This window comes from Arvicola amphibius, chromosome 1, assembly GCF_903992535.2.
Source record: "Arvicola amphibius chromosome 1, mArvAmp1.2, whole genome shotgun sequence".
Classification (NCBI taxonomy): domain Eukaryota; kingdom Metazoa; phylum Chordata; class Mammalia; order Rodentia; family Cricetidae; genus Arvicola; species Arvicola amphibius.
In genome coordinates, this window is record NC_052047.1 from 113,200,781 (window position 1) to 113,222,224 (window position 21,444).

Here is a 21,444-nt window from a genome sequence, read left to right on the forward strand (position 1 = left end):
TAGGAACCCTTGTACTTCAACTTGGAAATCCCTCCAGGCTTGTTCCCTAGTGTCTGCTCCGCACTCCTTACTTCCTAACCCCAATCATCACTCTTCCTAGAGCCCAGTGGATAAATAACTCTCCCCGAGACATAGAGTGAGCTAGATAGAATGATTATCTGCCACCACCCCAGAAACAAGGAAATACTATCTCTTGCTGGAGCAGTATATCTGCCTTGTACTACTTTAAGAGCTTAGGATGTTCCTAGGAAGAGAGGAACATACACAAATTAGGCTATCACACACATGACCTTCCATCACCCAGGCCTCTCCATGCTGACCAGCATGACCTCTTTGGGTATGTGGTAAGCATCTGGGCTCTCTGTTCTTCCACAGATACCCTACTCACTGGCAAGGCAACCATGAACTTGTTTGTCTTGGGCATCCCTCCAAGTTTACCAGCGCCTAAGCAGCGGCTCTTTCCTGTTGTCCAGGACCAGTCCCATCCAGTCTTTGGATGGCATCCCTTCTACTCCTCATTCGGTTCACACCTAGGGATGTTGTTTCGTTTGTTATGACCTCTCTATCCTAGTGCTGATCTCATTCTCTGGTTCTTCCCCTAGGCCTCAAACATGCCTGCTTATTGCTTTCCCTGGAAAACAAATGCAAGCACATGCCTTTCTCAACCCCATAGTCCTCCTTGATGGCTAGCTTTGTCTCTTCATTCCTCTGTAGCAAACTCTGGGCAGAAGAGGCCACACTCAAAGCTCAACTTCTCATCCACATTCCTAAATCAGAGGAGCCAGCGCGATGTCCTCCCAGGGGCTCTACAACACATGTAGCCTTCAGGTTGGGACTCTCAGTGTGAGCGGTCCTTGGATTCCAAGTATAGGTTCAGGGTGAACCTTACCATCATAGAAAACCCCCAAAAGGGCAAGAAGGCAAACACTGCCTATTCCATCACATGAACACTGCCCTTAAAAAGCTTTCACTAGTTGGATGGTGGTGGCTCGCACCTTTAATCCCAGCACTTGGGAGGCAGAGGCAAATAGATCTCAGTGAGTTCAAGGCCAGTCTGGTCTACAAGAACTAGTTCTAGTACAGGCTCCAAAGCTACAGAGAAACCCTATCTCGAAAACAAAAACAAACAAGCCAAAACAAAACAAAAAACCCATTCACTAATCTCTTATTTAATTATTCTTTTGTTTAATCCACATTTGTTAAGCATCTATAACGTCCTAGGAAATAAAATCGAGTAATTCTGAGCAGCCTAGACCATTCTAAGGACTGCAGAGATACTGCAGAGATGCTGATATTCTCTGTAGCCAGTTCTAGAAGGATTAAGACCAGTGAGTCCTTTTTCCTGCAGTGAAAATGTTATGAAATTTTCCTTTTCGGTGTCCTTCACCCAGGACAACCTCTACGCCCACACATGTAACTGCAGAATAGTGTATTTTTTTTGAGCAAAGAAAAATATAAAGCTGTCCTAGTGATTGATTTAGAAGTCCCGGCTCTACTTAAATTCCCAGCATATTAACACAGTACTACCCTCGAGGGCTCCACTAAAGAGCTGCCCTCCCAGGGCTCACCCGCAGCAGTAAGCAGGCTTGCAGAATCTGGGACAAAGGTGATACGACAAGGCAGTTAGCTGGCAAAATCAAGTCGGAGAATTCATTTATGCCCATCATGCATTCTCAGTGCAGTTCCTCGGGAACTTCCTTAAGATGGACTAAACATGTCCTTCAGCTTCTGTGGTACAAACACCGTTCAGGTGTCCATATTCAATGGCACCAACCCTTCCTGAAGTCCAGAGCCTACTGACTTTGACGTATCCTTCCTCGGATTCTTAGCTGAAGGGAGCCCTGAAAATGCACGAAGACACTGTGGTGGCACCTGGATCACGCTGGTGATTAGGACCTTGGCATGGTGATCTTGCACAATCAATAGAAACAGGCCACACAATGACAAACTACCTCACCCAAAGTATTAACACAATTGTTGAGGGTCTACCCTGAATGCAGAGGGCATCAGTGTGCCCATGTGTACTCGGGGGACATCAGTGTGCCCATGTGAACTAGGGGGCATCAGTGTGCCCATGTGGAGTAGAGGGCATCAGTGTGCCCATGTGAACTGGGGAGGACATCAGTGTGCCCATGTGAACTGGGGAGGGCATCAGTGTGCCCATGTGAACTGGGGGGAATCAGTGTGCCCATGTGGAGTAGGGGGCATCAGTGTGCCCATGTGGAGTAGGGGGCATCAGTGTGCCCATGTGAACTGGGGGGCATTAGTGTGCCTATGTGAACTAGGGGAGGGCATCAGTGTGCTGACATGGGGGGTGTCTCCCTACTTCCTGCTCCAAATAGGTGACAGAGGAGATGCCTTTGAGAGGTTACTGTACTTTTGGCACACAGGAGAAAGAATGCTGTCACCCTACATTGTCCACTCTATTCTCCTGACTCCTGCGGGAGCAATCCCATAATGCCACAGCAAGTGGGGAAGTGAGTGACAGCAGCCGCAGGAGAGGGGACTCATTGGTGAATTAAGCCTTGTGGGGCACATCTCTCAGACTTCCATCTCCATGTCTTCATGGAAAGATGCCATGTCTGAAAGAAGAGGCACAGATGATACTAATTCTGACGTTAATCTCACAAGGATGACCATATATTGATGGAGGGCTTAGTAATAAAGCTAAGAATATCAGCAACCACCATGTACCAAACATGGGCTAACTGTGCATCCAGAGTGACGCCTTTGACATCCCATTTAATCTTGGGGCCTCCAGGAGCAGTAAAGGAAGAACCGGGCTTTGGGTCAGGCTAGGAAATGAGAGCCAGTGTGCTGAGCAGGTCACCGGGACTCAAGGGAAAGTGCTTAAGCCATTGTGGTGGTGTGAATAGGAATGGCCCCATAGACTCATGTGTTTGAGTGCTTGGCTCATAGGGAGTGCCACTATTGGGGGATGTGGCCTTGCTGGAGTAAGTGTGGCTTTGCTGTAGGAAGTGTGTCACTGGGGTGGGCTTTGAGGTCTCAGATACTCAAGTGGGCCCAGTATGACAGTCTCTTCCACCGTGCTTCTGCCATGGTGATGATGGACTAAACCTCTGCTTTGTAAGAAGCCCAGTTAAATGTCTTCTTTACAACAGCTGCTTGTAGCGGCATTTCACTTGTTTGTATTCCAATAAACAAAGCTGGCCTGAGGACCAGAAAAATAAAACAGCCACACTGGCCAGCCTTACAGACCAGGCAGCAATGACACACATCTTTACTCCCAGTAGCCACACGAGCTTGCCATAGAAGCCTCTAATTCCAGAACTAGAGAGGATTATAAAATGGGAGGAGACAACTCTCACACAGTCTCATTCTGAGATTCCAGGAGGCAGGATCGCCATTTTCAGACTGAGGTCAAGGTAAGAGCTAGTAGCTTGCTGCTTTGATTTTTGGATCTTCAGGTTGAACCCCAATTTCTCTCTCTGAGTTTTTATTAATTGTGCTTCATTTGCTATAGTCATGGAGTCTCATTACAGCAATAAAACCCTAAACAAGGCAGCCATTTACTCAAAAATCCAACAACTTTGCTAACCGGAGCATGTGTGCAGCCTCTGCTCTGAGCCAGGGAGTAGACTCAAGTTTGAGGCCAACCTAGGCTACAAGAAACCTGTTCTTAAAACAGCAGTGAGGCAAAGCAAGACCATTGTCCTCCAGGGATTTGCTGCCAAGGGGTAGAGAAAGCCTGGTAATAATAATAATAATAATAATAATAATAATAATAATAATAATAATAAACTTGTTACCGATAATGATTATTTTTGTACTTGGACATATGAGAGTATTAACAGATTCAGACAAAGCTCCGAGATCTGAGAAGGGAGAGCATCTTGGAGAGACAGGGAAAGACTTTCCTAAGGAGATAGGTTTGATACTGGGGCCTAAAGGATGGGGTAGAGAGAAAGACAGAAGGGGTTTGGATTGGACATCCCCACTGGGAAGGTGGCTCAATGAGAAAGTGGGACACTCAAGATAAGGGGCACAGGCAGATAGCCTGTAGAGTTGAGAGAAACCTCATAGGCCTGAGTTCTGAGCTCAGGCTCAGGGAGTGTGGGGAAGGACAGAGTTCAAATCCCCTCAAGTCCAGTCTGGAGACTCCTCCACAAGTATTTTCAGGAGAACACTACAAGCTAGACTCAGTTTCCCTTGGATCCTAAGGAGATCAATGTTTATCTAGGTTGGGGTCACTTCCCCAATACTCTCTCCATGCTTGTTCATGCAGTAGCTGTGATGGGTGTACCTCCTGGTGCCCCCCGACACCACTCCACTCAGGGTGCCTCCTTGTCCTATTTCCACTCAAGGGTCTCTCTGAGAGCAGGGGCAACATACTTCAACAAACAGGAAGGCAGCATGGAGTCTGCTCTGAGCCTGGGCTCTACAGCTCTGCCTCCTGGGTTACACAACCACTATGAGCCCCAGTTTTCCACCTGGTAAGAACAGGTAAGTAGCCACTGTCAGGGGCTGCTGGAAATGTGAGCTTAGACGGAAAAGCATTTTAAAAGGTACCTGAAAGAAGGCCTGGTAACTGTGCTGCCATCTGTATAACTATCGTTCAACACGGAAAACACTCATTGAGGATGAACTCGGTGTGAGACATATACAGGTCTGATATTTTGTCTAGGATTCAGTTCCCGTGCCCATTTCACTGATTGGGAAGCTGAGGCTCAGAGAGGTCAGGGGACTTGTCTAAGCGCACACAGCCAGATTAGGCTCTAAATTCAGGGCCCCTGCCCCTGGGTTCCCATCTTGTCTCCATGGCCAGAGTTATCTGGGGAGCAAAGCTCTGCAAAGAAATGTGGGCAGGGGGCCAGGGACAGCAGCTCTCTGCTTAGGAGCTGGAACGCTGGGCACTTAGGGTACAGCTAATGACAGCCTGCTCCCAGCCTGTGGGAGTTTAATAAAAGTCATGCAAAACTCGCTGTTGATGACTCTAATTGCGGAGTTTGGACATGAAATGAAGAACATATGTGGAGTGAATAACAAATCAGGCAGCTCCCTTTTTAGCACCGAAGCTGCAGGAACAGCTCAGAGTTCACCACCATTCTGCGTGGAAAGAGGAGCTGACACCATGGCCTCATGCCTGGGTGCCTCCAGCAGCTCACCGTTCCCTGTGACCCCCTGTTTCCCAATGCTGACTATCCCACCCATGTAGATGATATACATTTTTAAAACAAGGGGCAGAGGTAGGGGGCAGTTGGACACCCTTCTCAGCATCTGAGGAGGAACCAGACCCAGGTAGGCTGGCACCCAGAGGCAACCTCAGGCAACCTGGTGGTTGACAGAAAAAGAAACCTGTGTGTGTCACCCGTGCCTCTGGGAGTAGCCAGAGCAAAGGAGGGTGCACTGATACATGGTGCCATAGCTGGTCCTCCTCTTCCTAACCTTGGGTCCTGGATAGGTTGCCCCTGGGTATGACTAAGCATTTGTCATGAAGTTCTAGGACTTAGAGCCTGCGTCTGCCTCCTGGGAGGGGCATAGGTTTGGGGACAAGCTGGCAAAATGGCACTAAGATGTAATAAGCAGACATGCAGAGTCAAGCAGATACAGATACACGGTGTTTTTCTGTGTGTATATGTAAATGTATGCACACCTATGTAAACATTAAGTAAACACAAATAATACAACAACCTGTAGTTAGCATTTACCGTGATGCCTTACTTTGAATTGTAAAGTGAAATCAGGAATTCTATCAATGCCAGGTCACAAACTGACTAAGCAGCAGAGCTGGAATTCACAGTGAACCGCAGAGTGGAGTGGGGTGGAGTGGAGGAAGAGGTGCAGGGTGTGGTCAGGGACTTCAAAGTTAGCCTCCCTCCTTCCAGTAGACACCATGCAAAGAGTGCTCATGCAGGATGCCGGAAGCAGGCAGCTCATGAACTCAGCCTCCCTGAAGATCAGAGACAAGAGAGCTAGCTGCTGAACTCGAGGTTTAGGAACAAAAGGTAGGGCACCTGCTCTCTGTGGACACGTTCCAGGGCTGCAGGGGTGAGTGAGGCAGTTCCTGTCCCAGGAATTTCCGAAGGGAATGTGCACATCTGAATCCTGCGCTCGCAGATTAGAACATAATTGGGGTGTTGGAACCCTAAACTCGTTTGCCCCAACTGACCCATGGAGTAGGCAGACTCGGGAGCAGTCTCTTGCTCTGTCTGATCCTGGGATCCACTCGTCCACCTGTCAGCCATTTCCCAGGGTCCTTTGCAGCTGAGACCTCCACTCAAACAAGCACTCCACACCAAGAAAGCACTTCTGTGGGAAGGTGTTGAACAGTTGCCAGAAGGTATGGGAGAGTGGGCCACCCCAGGGCCACCTAGGGACCAGTCCCTGTGACAGTCCTGAGGCTTCACTTGCTCTGCCTTCCACATGAGTTGCGGCCTTGGGACTGTGTATAATATCCAGATGATTCTCTCAGGGCGACTTCCTGAGTGATACAGAGACCATGTGACCAGCTGTGTCATGAGTCTCCCTCTTGCTATGATGGAAGCAACAAGGGGGCAGGCTTGTTTCTGGCTCTCAGTTTAGGGAATCAAGTTTATCATGGCAGGGAAGGCACGGTGGCTGGTGTGTGAGGTGGCTGGTCACACTGTACACACAGTCAGGAAGGAGAGGGTGAATAGGAAGTGGGGCTGGGCCAGAAAACCTGAAGGCCCACTCACCCTAGCAAAGCTTTAACTCCTAAAGGTTACACACAACCTTCCAAGAAAATAGCGCTACCAGCTACCAGCTGGGAACATGTGCTCAAACACGTGAATCTATGGGAGACATTTCACATTCAAAGCACGGCACCCACCAAATCCAGCAGGCCATAAGAGACCTCCCTTGCACTGCCAGGATCAGCTATACCTGCTGACCAGGAGTCAGGGAGGGCATACTCTCATGACAGGAAAGAAACACAGGGACGATCTGCAAACTGCATAGCCGCTCCTGGCCTGGCATTCTATTTATTTATAGATAAAAGTCATGGAGAAGTGGAGACATCTGCCAAAGGTCACTGGTAAGTGCAAGGCCATTTAAATTCTTGGCACACAAAGAGACTTTTGCAATTGTCTCTGGAATGTTCCATGAAAGAAAGGGCTGGAGATGCAAGCACAATCTCGGGGTTGTCCTTACTGCCCCTGAAGCCACTCGGGACATTGACAAGTAGAGGAGGGGTGTTATTGTGACCCACTGGCAAATGGAAACTTCTAGAAAGCTGTCAGTAGACAATGAAATAAGCAGCAATTTTCATTTTCCACCCACCTATCTGCCTGTCTATCAAGCATCCAAGTGAATACTCTGAGAAACGCTGAAGAGGACTTGGGTGGATGCAGCTCACCGACAGAGCCCTTGCCTGTCCCTACAAGACCTTGGGTCAATTCACAACACCATAAAAATAAAGAAAAATTAAAACTGAAAAGGTAATGACAAAGCAGTGCAGCAAGGTCCGTTTCCTCTTCTGTGCTGTGCTTAACTTTTCTTAAACGCACTCCCTGGTCTGACATGAGATTCATCTTCAGGTTAAAAGAGAATTCTCTCAGCTTTGACCCTGAGTCAAAGCTTGTCCTGAAGCCCTGATGTGGCAACTTCAGAACTTCACAGACTTCCGGAGGAATTAAAATCCCTTCCGCCTTTCTTCTACTGCCAAGAACGCACCTTCCCAGAGGAGAAGCATTTCATCTTGATGTGCCATCTACACTCTAGGAAACTCTGGCAGTATAGATGGAAGAGATTCTCCAATTCTGTTTTGTTCTTTCTGGCCCCAATGCCCTCTGTGGGGTAATGGGATGTTTGTGGCCGTGGGCTACAGGGTTTTGTCATGGAAGCTAATTCTCTGTGTCTGTCTTCCTCTTCCAGGCTGGGGACTCAGGTAAGTCACCGTCCCCTCTCCCAGTTCTTGGCATGAAGCTCAGTGTGTGTTCCGTGAATGGGCAGATGAATGAATGAGTGAACGAGTGATTAATTGGATGGAGGCTGTGGAAAGACCCCATTATTGTATTTTTCCCATTAGGAGAAATTTTCCAGGCTGTTACACTAATTAGGGCTCATATTCTCAGTTATTTTGAGGATTGCTTAAAATTTGCTACTAATTTAAATAAAATGGTTACATTTACTCATTAACCAATTAGCGCCCTTCCAGCAGCTTCACCTCACTAATTTGATTAGCTGCATCATGCTTTTTCCTGCTCAAGGCCTTCCCTGAGACCTGGGAGTGTCACAGCTCCAGCAGAGAGACCTTTCTCTCTGAGGCTTTAACCCAATTGGGGGTCAGTTTCTCCTAGCTTATGCTGTTTCTGGGTCTCTCGTGTCTTTGGGGACCCCTGGCACCTACTAGATGTCACTCAACAAACATTCCTATCACTATGCCAAATGTATTTATCCCTTAAGGGCAATAAAATTGAAATCATGACGACTTTATGAACGACGACCTGTCATACCTGAAGAATGAAGGAAAAGAGAGAACGGAAGTGAAGAAGAAGTGGGGGTCAAAATATGACCTCTGTCTTTTGCCGGCGACTGTGATGCAATCAAGCTCATACCTTAGGTAACCGTTTCCTGTTGTCTTATTTCTCACAGGTAACATGGACTCAGCGACTATCTAATTATTGTGATGGAGATAAGTCCTTCTGGCTTCCTGGAAATCCATGCTTTCTCACTTCTGAGGTCAGATGGAACCATATGACTCAGCCCAGCCAAGGAGTTAGAAGGGAAGTTATGTGAGGAGCTTGTTAGTCAAGGAAGCAAGGAAGCGAAAGACTCCCAGTTCTATGCCTGTCCTTATGAGGGGGAGGGGAGGGTGATGGGTCCAACTGTGCACCCCTAAAATTCACACGTCAAATTCTAACTTTCAGTTCCCAGAATGGGGCCATATTTAGAATCGGGGCCATTGCAGATGTCATTAGCTAAGTTAGGTGAAGTCACTATGGGACAGAATAGGCTCCCACTCCAAACCAACAAGTGCATGTTTAAGAGGCAAAGTTGGACTTGTCTCTGGCATCATAGATCAGAGCTGTGCTGAAAGCAGACGAAGAAGCTCCAGGGGTAGGAGAGAGGCCAGGACACCACCCTCCTGGGACCTGAGGGAGCATGCCCTGCTTGCACTTTGACCTTGCACTTCCCAGTCTCCAGAACTGAAGTGGATGGGGGGACACACCCACATGCCTGCACAGGCTTCTCAGTTTGTGACATTGGGAGCTGAAGGAAAGGACACATTGTCAGGCTGTCAATTTCCAGGGGTCACCGAGTCACAGATGGTCTGAAGAGCATTTGACCTTCAGCCCACTTTAAAAAGAGTAAGAAAATACCTAGGGCCTGTGAGATGGCTCAGCAGGTAAAAGTGCTTTGCCACCAGCCTGACATCCTGAGTTTGATTCCAGGACCCACATGGTGGATGGAGATAAGTGGCCCCTAAAGTTGTTGACTATTCTTCATAAGCATGCTGTCTGTCACACCACACACACACACACACACACACACACACACACACACACACAAAACACATGGGTGTGTTAGTAAATAAAAATAATTTTAAAAAAGAAAAATACCAAAGACCTAGAAATGACATAGATGTCCTTTTGATATTACACAGGGGCATTGTCTAACAGACCCGCCAAGACCATGCAGTTTTCTAAGATTATCCTATCTGCACTTGCTCCCACGCTTTCCCTTCTGATTAACTTTCAGACACCACAGAACTGTATACCAAGGCCTGGTTTTCTGCCTGGGTAGAAAGGTCACACTGAAGGAAACAATTTGTTTCCCTGTAAGATATTAGCCACTTTGTGTCTGCTCTGTCCATCCTCTCCTAACACTGCTTTGTAGAAAATGCCTGCAGATCCGCTTTCAGATGTACTTTGAGTTTACTTAATCATCTTACAGATTAACAAGAACTGTACCAGCCTGCAGGGCTGCCTCTGTATCCTTCTTCCTCTACCTCACTTTACTGTGGCTAGCGGAAACCAAGTCCTAAATCCCAAATGAAGCCATTCAGACAATGCTCAAGAGAGGAACAAGCCTTTCCCTTGTATGGCAACCATGTGAAGATTTAAAGGTAGAAAACAGTCTGTCTGGAGTGTGAGAAAGCCAATGGCATGAGGGCCCCGTCCACTGTTCTCTGGGATCAAGAATCCTACAGGATATATGGTAGACTCAAGATAACATTAAAGGAAATGCACACATGGTGATGGATCATATATATGATGGATTGTCAATACCACAGGCTATGAACAAGCAGATCTATAATCCAGGACCTAGTGGAGAAAAGAGAATCTTGAGTTTGAGGTCAGCCTTGGCTATATCATAAGACTCTGTCTTGAAGTAAAAAGAATCCATGGAGTCACAGAGCAGGAAGAATCTTAGGGATTTCTTAGTTTAGGTATCATGCCCCTGAAGCTTACTAACATGGCTTGGACAGGGAGGATGGGGATGTCATCGTCACCTGAGCCAGTGGCCGGAAGAGTCCCATTGTTCTCAGACAAATATGTGTGTTCTTTTATTTTGGAAGAAGTTTCATTTCTCTCTTAAGGCTATTCTTTCCCAGGATAGTCACTGCTGTCCTTTTAGCTCAGGGATAGACCTGAGTCTCTCCACAAGCCTCGTAATAATAACTGCTTACACAGAATAGGCAACCATCGTGAGCCAGGCTGCACCGTAAAAATGTTTCACGTGCACCCATTATGTAATCTTTGTAGCAACCCTGCAAGATAGGTAATGATATAATCTCCATTTTGTGGGTAATAAAATCAAGGCACAACATCTACCAAAGGTCCTTGGCTAGTGAGTGTGAGTGTTATGGCTTCAACATAACAATAACTTTTAAAAGGGTTAATTTTTATCTGTGTATATGTGCATGTGGGTACCTGTGAGGTTTCAAAGAGGGACCCAGACCTCCTGAACTTCTACGTAGTTATGAGCCATCCAAAGTAGGTTCTGGGAAGCAGCCCAGGTCCTCTGGAAGGGCAAGTACTGTTGACCACTGTGTCATCTCTCCTATCCCCAAATATTTATGTTTATTTTATAATTGTGTGTCCTTGTGGGGAATGTGCATGTGAGTATAGTTGCCTGTGGAGGCCAGAAGGGCATGGGACCCCCTGGAGCTGGAGTTATAAGCACTTAAGAGCCACCTGACATGGTTGCTAGGAACTAAACTTGGGTCTTTTGCAAGAGCTGTTAATGCTGAACCATTTTCCCAGCTCTTATGTGCTTTTAAAACATTTTATTACATTATGTGTGTGTGTGTGTGTGTGTGTGTGTGTGTGTCTTAGTGTGCAAGTAAAGACAAGAAGAATGCTTGTCAGGAAAAATTCTCCCTTTCTCAGGGATTGAAGTCAGGTTGTCTGGATTGGTGGCAAGTGCTTTTACCTGTTGAATCATCTCCCTGGCCTGGTTCTTGACCTCTGTTTATTACCGTGTGTGTGTGTGTGTGTGTGTGTGTGTGTGTGTGTGTGTTTGTGTGTGTGTGTGTTTCCCTTCAACATTTGCAGGCTGCATAATGGCTGTGGTTCTGGGGGAGGACCTGTGATATTTTACAGCAGAGGTCAGAAAGTCTGTTGCCTCAGACTTGTATTCCTTAGACAGCAACGTGAGTGGCATTGCTCTCCTGTGAGGTGTACAGGGCTAGCTCACATGGAGACATGTGGCAGCCCATCTGTACATGTGTGATCATCCCTGGGTTCTCCCTGTCCTGTGAAAGGCTTCTCTGGGAAGTGCAGGAAGAGAGAACAATCTCTTCAAAAAATGCATGTTTCATACGTGGTTAGACAAAGTCTGTGGGGGTGCAGTGGGCCTGTGTGGCCTGCATCTATCCAGTCTCCTAAAAGTACCCGAGCACCTCCTTTCTTAAGCCTCTCCATGACGCCTTTGAGGGCTGGAGGATGCTTTTGGCAATCCTTGGAAGTCAGAAGCTTTGGCACCTCAGCAGTGACTCGCTTCACGTCCGTGTTCATATTGAGTGGATACAGAAACTCGGGGCAGGGACACAGCCTACTTCCAGGATAAGCTGACTTCTCTGGCTCTCTCAAGTCCATTCTCAACCAACTCCTGCCACAAGAGTCCACATGGTTTCCTTCTTTGGTAACCTGTGACCTGAGCCTGCTTCCGAGCCTGCTGGACCCTGAAAGCACGGACCTAGAAGGAGGAGGCATCAGGCTTGAAGCTTCCTGCAGAACTTAGGTATGTGAGCACATGAAGGAGCTAATCTATGAAGGCAGATCCCAGCATCCCTGGCAGGCACAGCATAGAGTCACAGCTTCCAGCCAAGTGCCCTTCAGAACAAAAGAGCTGGAGATGAGCAGGTTGTCATAGCTGGTAGAGCTGGGTCTAGAGATGGCTAGTTCAGCTTTATCATTTACAGAGGGACAGACAGGCTCAGGTGTAGCTAGCTCGTCACCTGGGCAGAGATCAGAACTGTCACCACCCATGAGTAGCCATGGTAACTGAGAGGGCAAACGGGAACCCCCCAGGGACGACAGGCTTGAGTAGGCTGGCAACTACATTTTACACAATGGTAGGAACTCACTGAACTGTCTGATTATATTTCATATACTTTAGCGTGAAGTTACACGCCCACAATGGAGTCTAACAAACTAAGGGGCCAGAAAAGGTTAAGTGATACTGAGAGACCTAGCCTAGGACCCAGACCTTCTGATGCCCACTGCACCACCCTTTCTCCAGTGTGTCTCTCTTTTCACTGCCGTAGGAACTTGCAGATGCTCCAGGCATCGCCACTAGGGGTCTTTGGCTGGGGAGGATGTCTGCCTTGCTCCCTGGGCCTGTGGTAGCAGTGACATCCTTGATGATCTTAGTGTCCCTCACAGCATCTGGCATCACCTGCACCTTCCCTTGAAGAACAGCACAGCTCACAGAAAAAATCTCTACGCTTCATCGCACAAGGGTCTGACAGCCACGGTTCCTTCCCTGCCACCTTTCTGTGTCTCTCCCAGTTACATCCATCTCTATCCTTGGCTTCTGCTGAGATGACAGAGTTCACGAATTATACCCGGCCCCAGCTTTTTATCATGAGCCGTGTTCTAGGATTTCTTTCAAAAGGGTCTTCTTGTGATTTTTCAATAAAGATAGCCTTATCCTTCTCCAAATCTTTGCATTGAGTGAAGCCATAAGGGTGGGATGCCTGTCCTATAGGATTAGTGGCCTTGTGAGGCCAGACTAGCACCTCATTCCTGTGGGGCCCTTCTGTCCGTACCCTGTGAGTGCAGAAGGAAGGGAAGCCCCTGACAGCTGTGAAGCAAGCCACTATCAGATGCCAAATTTGTCAGCACCTTGATCTTCAACTCCCTGCTCTCCAGAACTGTGAGAAATGCATTTTCATTGGTTAAACTGTGGTATTCTGTTTGGGTCACCCGAGCAAGTTATTACAGGTTATTACAGATCATTAAAGGAAACACACACCAGCTCTATGATTCAACTATTCTATGCCCAAGTGTAAATCCAAAAGAAATGAGTATAGAAATGAGCCAAAAGGACATGAACAAAGATAGTCGCTGCAGCAGGACTCACGGTACTCATGTTAGCCACTGTTCCATTGCTGCAAAAAGGCACCGGGACAGAGACAACTATTAGAAGAGAAAGCATTTGATTTGCGGGCTTGTGTAGAGTTTCTGAGGGTTAGTCCATTATCATCATGTAGGGGGAACATGGCATCGTGTAGGCAGATGCTGGAGAAGTGGATGAGAACTACATTCTGATCCATAGGCAGAGAGAGAGAGAGAGAGAGAGAGAGAGAGAGAGAGAGAGACAGAGACAGAGAGACAGAGACAGAGAGACAGACAGACAGAGAGACAGACAGATAGAGAGAGACAGAGAAAGAGACAGACAGAGAGAGAGACAGAGAAAGAGAGACAGAGAGAGAGACAGAGACAGAGACAGAGAGAGAGACAGAGAGGGGAGAAGGGAGGGAGGGAGGCTCTGCCCTTAGCTTGGGCTTTGGGTATCTCAAAGCCTACCCCTAGTGATACACTTCCTCCAGCAAGGCCACACCTTCTAACCCTTCTAATTCTTTCAAATAGTGCCACTCCTGGGCTACAAAGCATTCAAATATATGAACTCATGAGGGCCATTCTTACTAAACCCATCACAGTACTCCATAGCATTTTCATAACACAGAATAGTACTCAGTAAGACAAATGAGCAACTTACTAGAGCCACAAATGTAACTCACAGATAGGGAGGCTTCTTGGGGTGCTGGCTAATATTATCATGTTCATTTCATGGACATTCATTAATCTGCACACTTACAACTCATTATCTTCTGTATATATGTGATGACTTGGTAGGTAGGACGTTTGTCAGCATAAAGACGGTGCTGAGGTTTGAATGTGGCATGCCCCCCAGAGGTGTAGGTGTTTGAGTCATTGGTCCCTGCTGATGGTACTGTTTGGGAAGGTTGTAGGACCTTAGGAGGTGGAGATGTACTTGAGGAAGTAGGTTACTGGTGATCTCCTGCCCCTGCCACCACGGACCCACCTACCACAATGGACCCTGTTCTCTTGGAACTAGAAATGGAAATAGCCCTTTCTCCATTAAGTTGCTTTGGTCTGGTATGTTGTCAGCGCAATATGTGAAGTGCCTGAGCCAGGAATGTGTTAAAAATGTCACACTGTTTTAAAACAAGGAAGGTGTTGCTATGCTAAGTGATGGGATAGTATGATCTGATGCCCTGAGACTGAGACTAGCCAGCTAGTGATGTCACAGCCACAGGGCAGACCAAAAATATACGCTGTTAGGACCACAGTGAACAATCACTGTAAATTCCCACCATTTGCACACAGGGTCATGTGACAGCCTTCAGTCATGTGTTTAGGCAGGTAGCAACTTAAACACAGAAGCACAGTTCTAAAAACTGGTAAGAAAGCATCCTTCTCAGTCACTGTCCTCTTCTGGCGTTAGACTCCAACAACACTGTCCATCTGGACACTGCATGCTTGGATAAAATTGGTCAGTGTTATTGTGTAAGCCAGCTCCATTGCCTGTGGTTCAATGTACCCTTTATATATCTGAAGCCTAGACTAAACATGGAGAATGTCAAAGAACAGCCATTTCCTGGTGACTGCTCTTTGTTCCCCACCAGAAGCATGTCTTAGAAAGGAGACTCATGGCCTGTAGACTATGACATAGCATTCTATAGAACTCAGGCACATTAGCAAGCTTCACAGAATCCCTGAACTCTGTCCTGCCAAGGAAGGGCTCTTCTACCAGAACCAGAGCCACAGCTTCCAAAACGAGGCAGTGGTTTCTCAATAAAAAAAAAATGTAGCATCTTGTCCTTCCCCTACTCCATGGGATCCTAGCCCCCTAACATCCAATTTTTAGCTTCTATTGAGGCAAGGAAGGTTCTTGGGCTCATGGGCATACTTCTTAATGAACAGCAGAGACTTCTGAGTCCAGGGACTCCATAACAGAATCCAGCTGTGCTTCCCCACACCAGACACTCACGTGCATGTCCTAGGCACAGGGGTCATCTGAAGACTCACCTGGGGTGTCATCCCATGGCAGAGGTACACGATGGGGACGTTCTCTGTATCTGGCCCCTGATCGAGACACAAATCAGTCTTCAGGGAATTCTGCAGCTGAACATCAGAGGAAATGTGGCCACACCCAAGGGGGAAAATGAGAGAAAACACATGTATTATTAGTTTAGGAGAGGCAAGTGTGTCCCCCAGACAGACTCAGCTTCTTCATCAACGCCAAGTCACCAAACACGATGGTATTAGCAAGCCCCAGCTGTTCCTCTGTATAAAGGACAGGTCCCCACTGCAAAGGGAAATTGGGACATCTCATTAAACAGAAAGCTAACTCTAGAGAGTAAGATCATCTGAGTAAAATCAAAAATTGTACAACAAGAAACACTAGGATCTCTATTCTTCCCTTTCTCTAGGATTGGAGCAATGGTCTTCAAGTTTCCCCAAAGAGCCTTTGCTCCTGAGTTGGGGAAAGTGGGTAATGTTTGTTTGTTTTTAATCCTGGGAAATCCTCTGGGACCCAAGGTTTTGTGCCTCCTGTAGATATATCAGGAGCTTGGTCAGCCCCCAAAGGTGGCCCAGCTGCTGAGGATTCCCCAGACTAGAAAACTTGGTGAGGAATAAGAGAGAGGGGTCTGATGGAAGCAGAAGAGATAAAATCATTTTCTTCTCATAAGTGTATACATCCATTATTATGAATCAGCAGGATGTATCTGTGTAAGAGAGTCCATATTCAATGGCTCTCATGACCTAAACTCACTCCGAGTCCTTGGAAAGGACCCTGCATGTCACAAGGCTTTCTCACCAGCCATAGCAGGGTAGACTACTAGGTACCAGGCCACAGTCTATAACAAATGAATCACTCTCTCTTTCTATATCTTTCTGTTATTTGATCATACAACAGTTCTTTTATCCTGGATCTAAATGAGCCCAGATCTCCTGAGATATGGTAAGTGGGTGGTGGCCACTAGAATTATGGGTAAATGAGACTGTATGTCTTAGGAAGATCAGCTGGGTATATGTAAACCGAGGAAGTCAGGTGTGACCAAAGGGGGAGACAAAGCACAGGGCTTTGAATCAGAAGAAAGAGATGCCACCTTCCCTGCTTGGGTTTCCAATGCTCATAAGAGTTTCCACGCTCATAAGAGAGTCCATAGTGCTTTCACCCATGCTCACCTTGAGCTAGTTTAATTGGGTTCCCTTCTATCAACACAAGGCTCCCTTTTGAGAAGGAGAAACTGGAGAGGAGAATCCAGGGAGATGGGGCAGTGAACTATGGGTGGGTGAGCCATCACGCAGGCAGGAGGTGAGGACCAGGCAGAGCTTGGGCTTGTGCAGTCCTGATACCATGGAGCAAGGGTGGGACAAACCCCGCTGAGGGGCATGACATTCAGCAGACAAGCAATGGCATGGCTGGGTCTGCGGCTTATCTGTTCTGCACGTCAGACAAGAAAAGAGGCCAGGTCCTCCTCAAGCACCCTCTCCCTCGGCTCGCTTACAGTAGCATCATCTCCCACTGGCAGTTCAGAGGTTCTGACGAAATACATGTGTCTGTCTGTTCCTCAAGCAGAAGCCGTAGAAGCATCAAGCAGACCATCTTCTGTCATGTGCCCTGTGCCTACTGCTAGGCTTGCCTTTGTGGGAGCAGAATATATAAATACTCTTTGAACTTGTCTCATGGTCTATGACCCACTATGAAGACCTGCTAGATACTAGAACAAGGAGACTCACACATCCTGTTAGGCTTGTTTTGCCTAGGTCCTGAGCCATGGCTTCTGGGTGACAGGTGGGTATTATTTGATACATTCCTCCCCCTGGCTCTGTGTCATCCCTCCCCTGCTAAGTGGCTGGTCTATTTGAGCCATGGAGCAGAGAGACGGACTGGGGTGCAGTTGATACTGGCAGTGTGGTCTTGGACAAAGCAACTTCCTCTGTCTGTTTTCTTCCCTTGAAAATAACTATAATAATAGCACCTGCCTCTCGGGGATGTGATAAAGATTAAATGAAATTATATCTACAAGGGCTTAGCACGGGGCCTGGAAGACAGCAGTGGGAATCATTAGCTTCTTCCATTACTGTTGTAACCTTTCTGAAAGCCATTCAGGAACACTAGCTGTGATGAATGCATTGACGTACTGGGAGCCATGTGATGTGCCTTCCAAATGAATCATATCTAGATCTCAGAAGGACCCATATGTGCTGGAATGGTGGTGTAGCAGCAAGCGCCCCCATCCCCCAGTCTGTGATTCTGTCTCCATGCCATGAGTACATTCAACACCTTCGTCTTCTGCTTTGGTGTTCTTTGCCTGGCTATTCCATTCCTTGTCTTTGGAGTTCAGCTTGCTTGCTACCCTGCAAGTCCAAGTCTTGGGGTTGAGACCACTTGCCCCATGCTTCCCCAAAACTCTCCTTTCTTTTTAAAAATTATTTTAATGTTAAGTGTGTGTGTGTGTGTATGTGTGTGTGTGTGTGTGTGTGTGTGTGTGTAGACTGGGTTTGTGCATTTGAGTGTTGGTGCCCATAACTGCCAGAGCTCTTGCCACTGGAGTCATAGACACTTGTGAGCTGCCTGGTATGGGTGCTGGGAACTGAATTCAGGTCCTCTTCAAGAGCAGCTCCACACAGCTCTTACCTGCGGAGTCATCTCTCCAGCCCCACTCTCATGGAGCTTACTGAGGCGCTTGGCATATTGCTTTCTCGTTGCCTCTTTATTTGCCTGCTTCCTCGTTCATCACCGATATTGGATTTTAATCTTCCTTACCGAATACGGCATGGACCAGGGCATAAAGCAGACAACTGCCTCTTCTTGAATGAGAGTGTGCAGAAAATGAACAAATGAACAGCAGTCGCTTGGCAAGTGATGAGGCCACAGTACGCTTGACATCGGAGGCCAAGCTTTCCCCATCATATGTATGTCTATGAGCCTGATACCGTAAGATGTGCCCCTTGGAGTGGATGACTGTAACACTGAGGCTGTGCACAATGTCAAGGGTGTACAGCAAGAAAGCGCAAAGCAAATGTCCAGAAGCTGGGTGTGTCTGATTCCAGCTGCCTCTCCATCTCTGCTCTCAGCACCAGAGTTGGGATTAATACCAAGCTACCCCATCTCTCAGACAGAGAGCTCAGGCAAAACCCACCCAGTGCAGCCTGAAGGAGCAGTAATGAGACCTATTAGTGGATTAATAGCCTGGGCGGTAGACTTGACACTGGCCCAATTGAGTGACCCAAACATTTATTTGACCTCAATGATGTAGCTTGAGCATGAACTGGAATGGAAAATAAAAGATTTTAAAAACCGCTGCCCCTGCAAGGACATCTGGCCTCTGCATTTTAGAATAAAACTAATTACCAAGGAAGAACAATTCAGACCAAGCAAATGTTCTTTCTCCTGTGGCTGCATCCTGTGCGGCCCTCATTAAGAGTTCACAATGTTTCAGGACCAGCAAGCCTGTCTCTGCTCCTGAAGGAGCCAGGCACTGACATTATATGGAGGACAAGAGGAGGAAGGGACCGGCTGGACCTTTCACAGTGGCTGGTGCATAAACATGAAAAGGACAGTGACCGCTGCCAGCCCTGGAAATGGCTAGCAAGCTCATCTCTGTGGGATGATGAGCGGGCAGCCAGCCTCAGCTGGACCCAGATGGATCTAGACACAGCCTAGTACCTGCCGTTACTATTTGGTCAATCAAACTTTTCCAGCTCTGTCATTAAGGGGCCCCAACAGAAACCTGCTGCTGAGTGTACATGGAGGAAGAAGGCTCTGTAGCTAAGACCCAGAAGTGCAATGGTAACATGAAGACATTCTCACTGCTACTGCCTCCTCTGCCGCTCCGGGCAAGGGTGGCTAATCTCATTCAGCTTCAGCGATGGCCTGACGAGAATGTGAGTCTGGAAGATAGTCATAGCTCATGGAGATTTGATTCTAAAACTTTCTCTGGACCCAAAATATTCTCTGAGGACTGGCTCCAACAGCAGCCGAGCGGCATCCATCTTTTCTACAGAGCAAAGCGTAGGCCATCAGAAGAGGGTATCCCCTGGCTGCTTCTGGTGATGTGGAAGGAGCTGATGGGCATCACAAGTGCAAAGTGTTTCTGTGATGAGGGAGGATCTGGAGCATCACACAGCATCTGGGCAACATCAGCTGAGGAGATGCTCTGACTCCCCCGCCCTAGCCCGAGAAGCAGAAAGGCAAGAGGACCCCATTTTGAACTGAAAGACATGTGATGCATGTGGCTTTCATGGAAGATATGGTTCATTGGTACAAGATGACCTACCGGACTACCAAGACCCAGCTCTGTGTCATTCATAACCACTGGATATTAGCGATAGAAGGACCAGGGACTAATTCTGAGTCCAACTTTTCAGGAAAGACTTCACACTCCCAGGCAGAGATCCATCCATAATGTTCCCAGCTGGGGAAGCCCTTAACTCAGCTCTGATCATAGGGCACCAAAGAGGCCTCAGTTCTGCCTCTGAGTTTTCATCTTGGTATATCAAAAAAGGCAGGAGGGAGCTCTCAAAAGCACAGGACTGGGGTGGTTCCAGCCACTCTGTCAGAGGCAAGTCAGTTTTTTTGCCTGTTTCTTCATATGTAACCTGAATATAAGTAGTCCCATAGAGTAGAGTCAAGGGCTTAACTGTCATAGGAAAAATTATGTGTTCAGACCTCAACAATCATAGAGGAGCTACTCAAACAGCATCGCGTACTGCGCAAGACACTCAAAGCGTGGAGGGGCCTCACGGCAGGGTTTCTCATGGCCAAAGTGTTTTAACTTGAGAGAGAAAACACATTCACGTTTCTCAGTCTCACTTCTAGCCAATGAGGGCAGTGTTAAGTTACCCCATTTAATAGATGGAGAAACCAAAGCTCACACTCCATTTTATGGGAAGAGATCAAGTCTTATTCTACTTTGTATTTTTAATGGTGCTGGGGATTGAACTCAGAGCCTCATACATGCTAGTTATGTTTTCTACCAGGAGCGACACCCCCAGCCTGAACCAACGCCATTTTCTGCACTCTATTCTCTATCTTGGTGCCTCTACCACACACACTGGAGAAAATAACACATCAACAAACAAAGCAACAAAATCCTTCAGTAAATTCAGGAAGGCTCGGGTTCTCAGAAGTGTTCCCAGGGAGGCTTCAACATGGATTCAAGGCATAAGCCTGTGGGTGGGAGGCATGTGGGTGTTTGAAAGAACCCCAGTCACCCCAGCTGGGTGAACCAGTGTAATATGAAGCTAACCACTCCTTTTTGCATGTTGTTAAGTGGGCTATGCAGATTTGGGGGCAGATTTGGGGCCAGATGTGGCTGCTGAGGACTGTAAAGGACAGGCAGGGTCCTCGCTCAGCAGGCTTAAAAGGATTTGGGCTGTGAAAGCAAAGCCTCTTGAAGTCCCATCAGCCCAGTCTTGCAGAGCGCAAGTTTATCATAGCCTACCATAGAGGTGACAGTGGGCTTATTCCCTCCCTCCCCTTCCACGGTCACACCCCTCCCAGTCTTGTTTTCTGTCTGTATCTGAATGAAACCCAAGGACACAGATTCCTTACCACTCCATAGGCGATGATGTCCGAGTACATCCTCATCTCTGGGTACACACTGACCAGGTACCACCTGAAGGTTTTGCACTGCAGCTGCTTCCTCAGAGCCTTCCGTGCCGTGATGTCCCCAATGTCAATCCCTGAGTCCTGTACAGGAAGCAGGGCAGAGATGCGGCTCCTGTCAGGCCTCTTCTGTATGTACTTGCTAGGACCCAGTGCCTCCAGCCAAGATTCACAGAGACTTTCTGGTAGAGGGACCCTGTGGGACATTGTCTCGTGTTTCCCAATGCAGCATTCACCCCATAACTCTCCCCATTTGGACTCTGAAATTTGAGGTCAGTATTGAAAGGGATTGCTATCAAGTAAAGTAGGGGGTGGAATACTCGACTTTGTGCGGCTACTGTTTAAGACTGGGGCATCAGCTTTGCC

At 47.5% G+C, this 21,444-nt stretch overlaps 1 protein-coding gene across 1 annotated transcript in view; it reads right to left on the reverse strand.

Moving 5' to 3' along the window:
• Galnt18 (polypeptide N-acetylgalactosaminyltransferase 18) overlaps positions 1-21,444 on the reverse strand; it is a 307,844-nt gene that overhangs the window by 21,325 nt on the left and 265,075 nt on the right. The window contains exons 8-9 of the mRNA XM_038343410.1: positions 21,025-21,162; positions 15,486-15,581 (exon numbers count right to left, since the gene is read on the reverse strand). Of these exons, the coding sequence (XP_038199338.1) occupies positions 15,486-15,581; positions 21,025-21,162 (234 nt within the window). The remainder of the gene's footprint in view (positions 1-15,485; positions 15,582-21,024; positions 21,163-21,444) is intronic.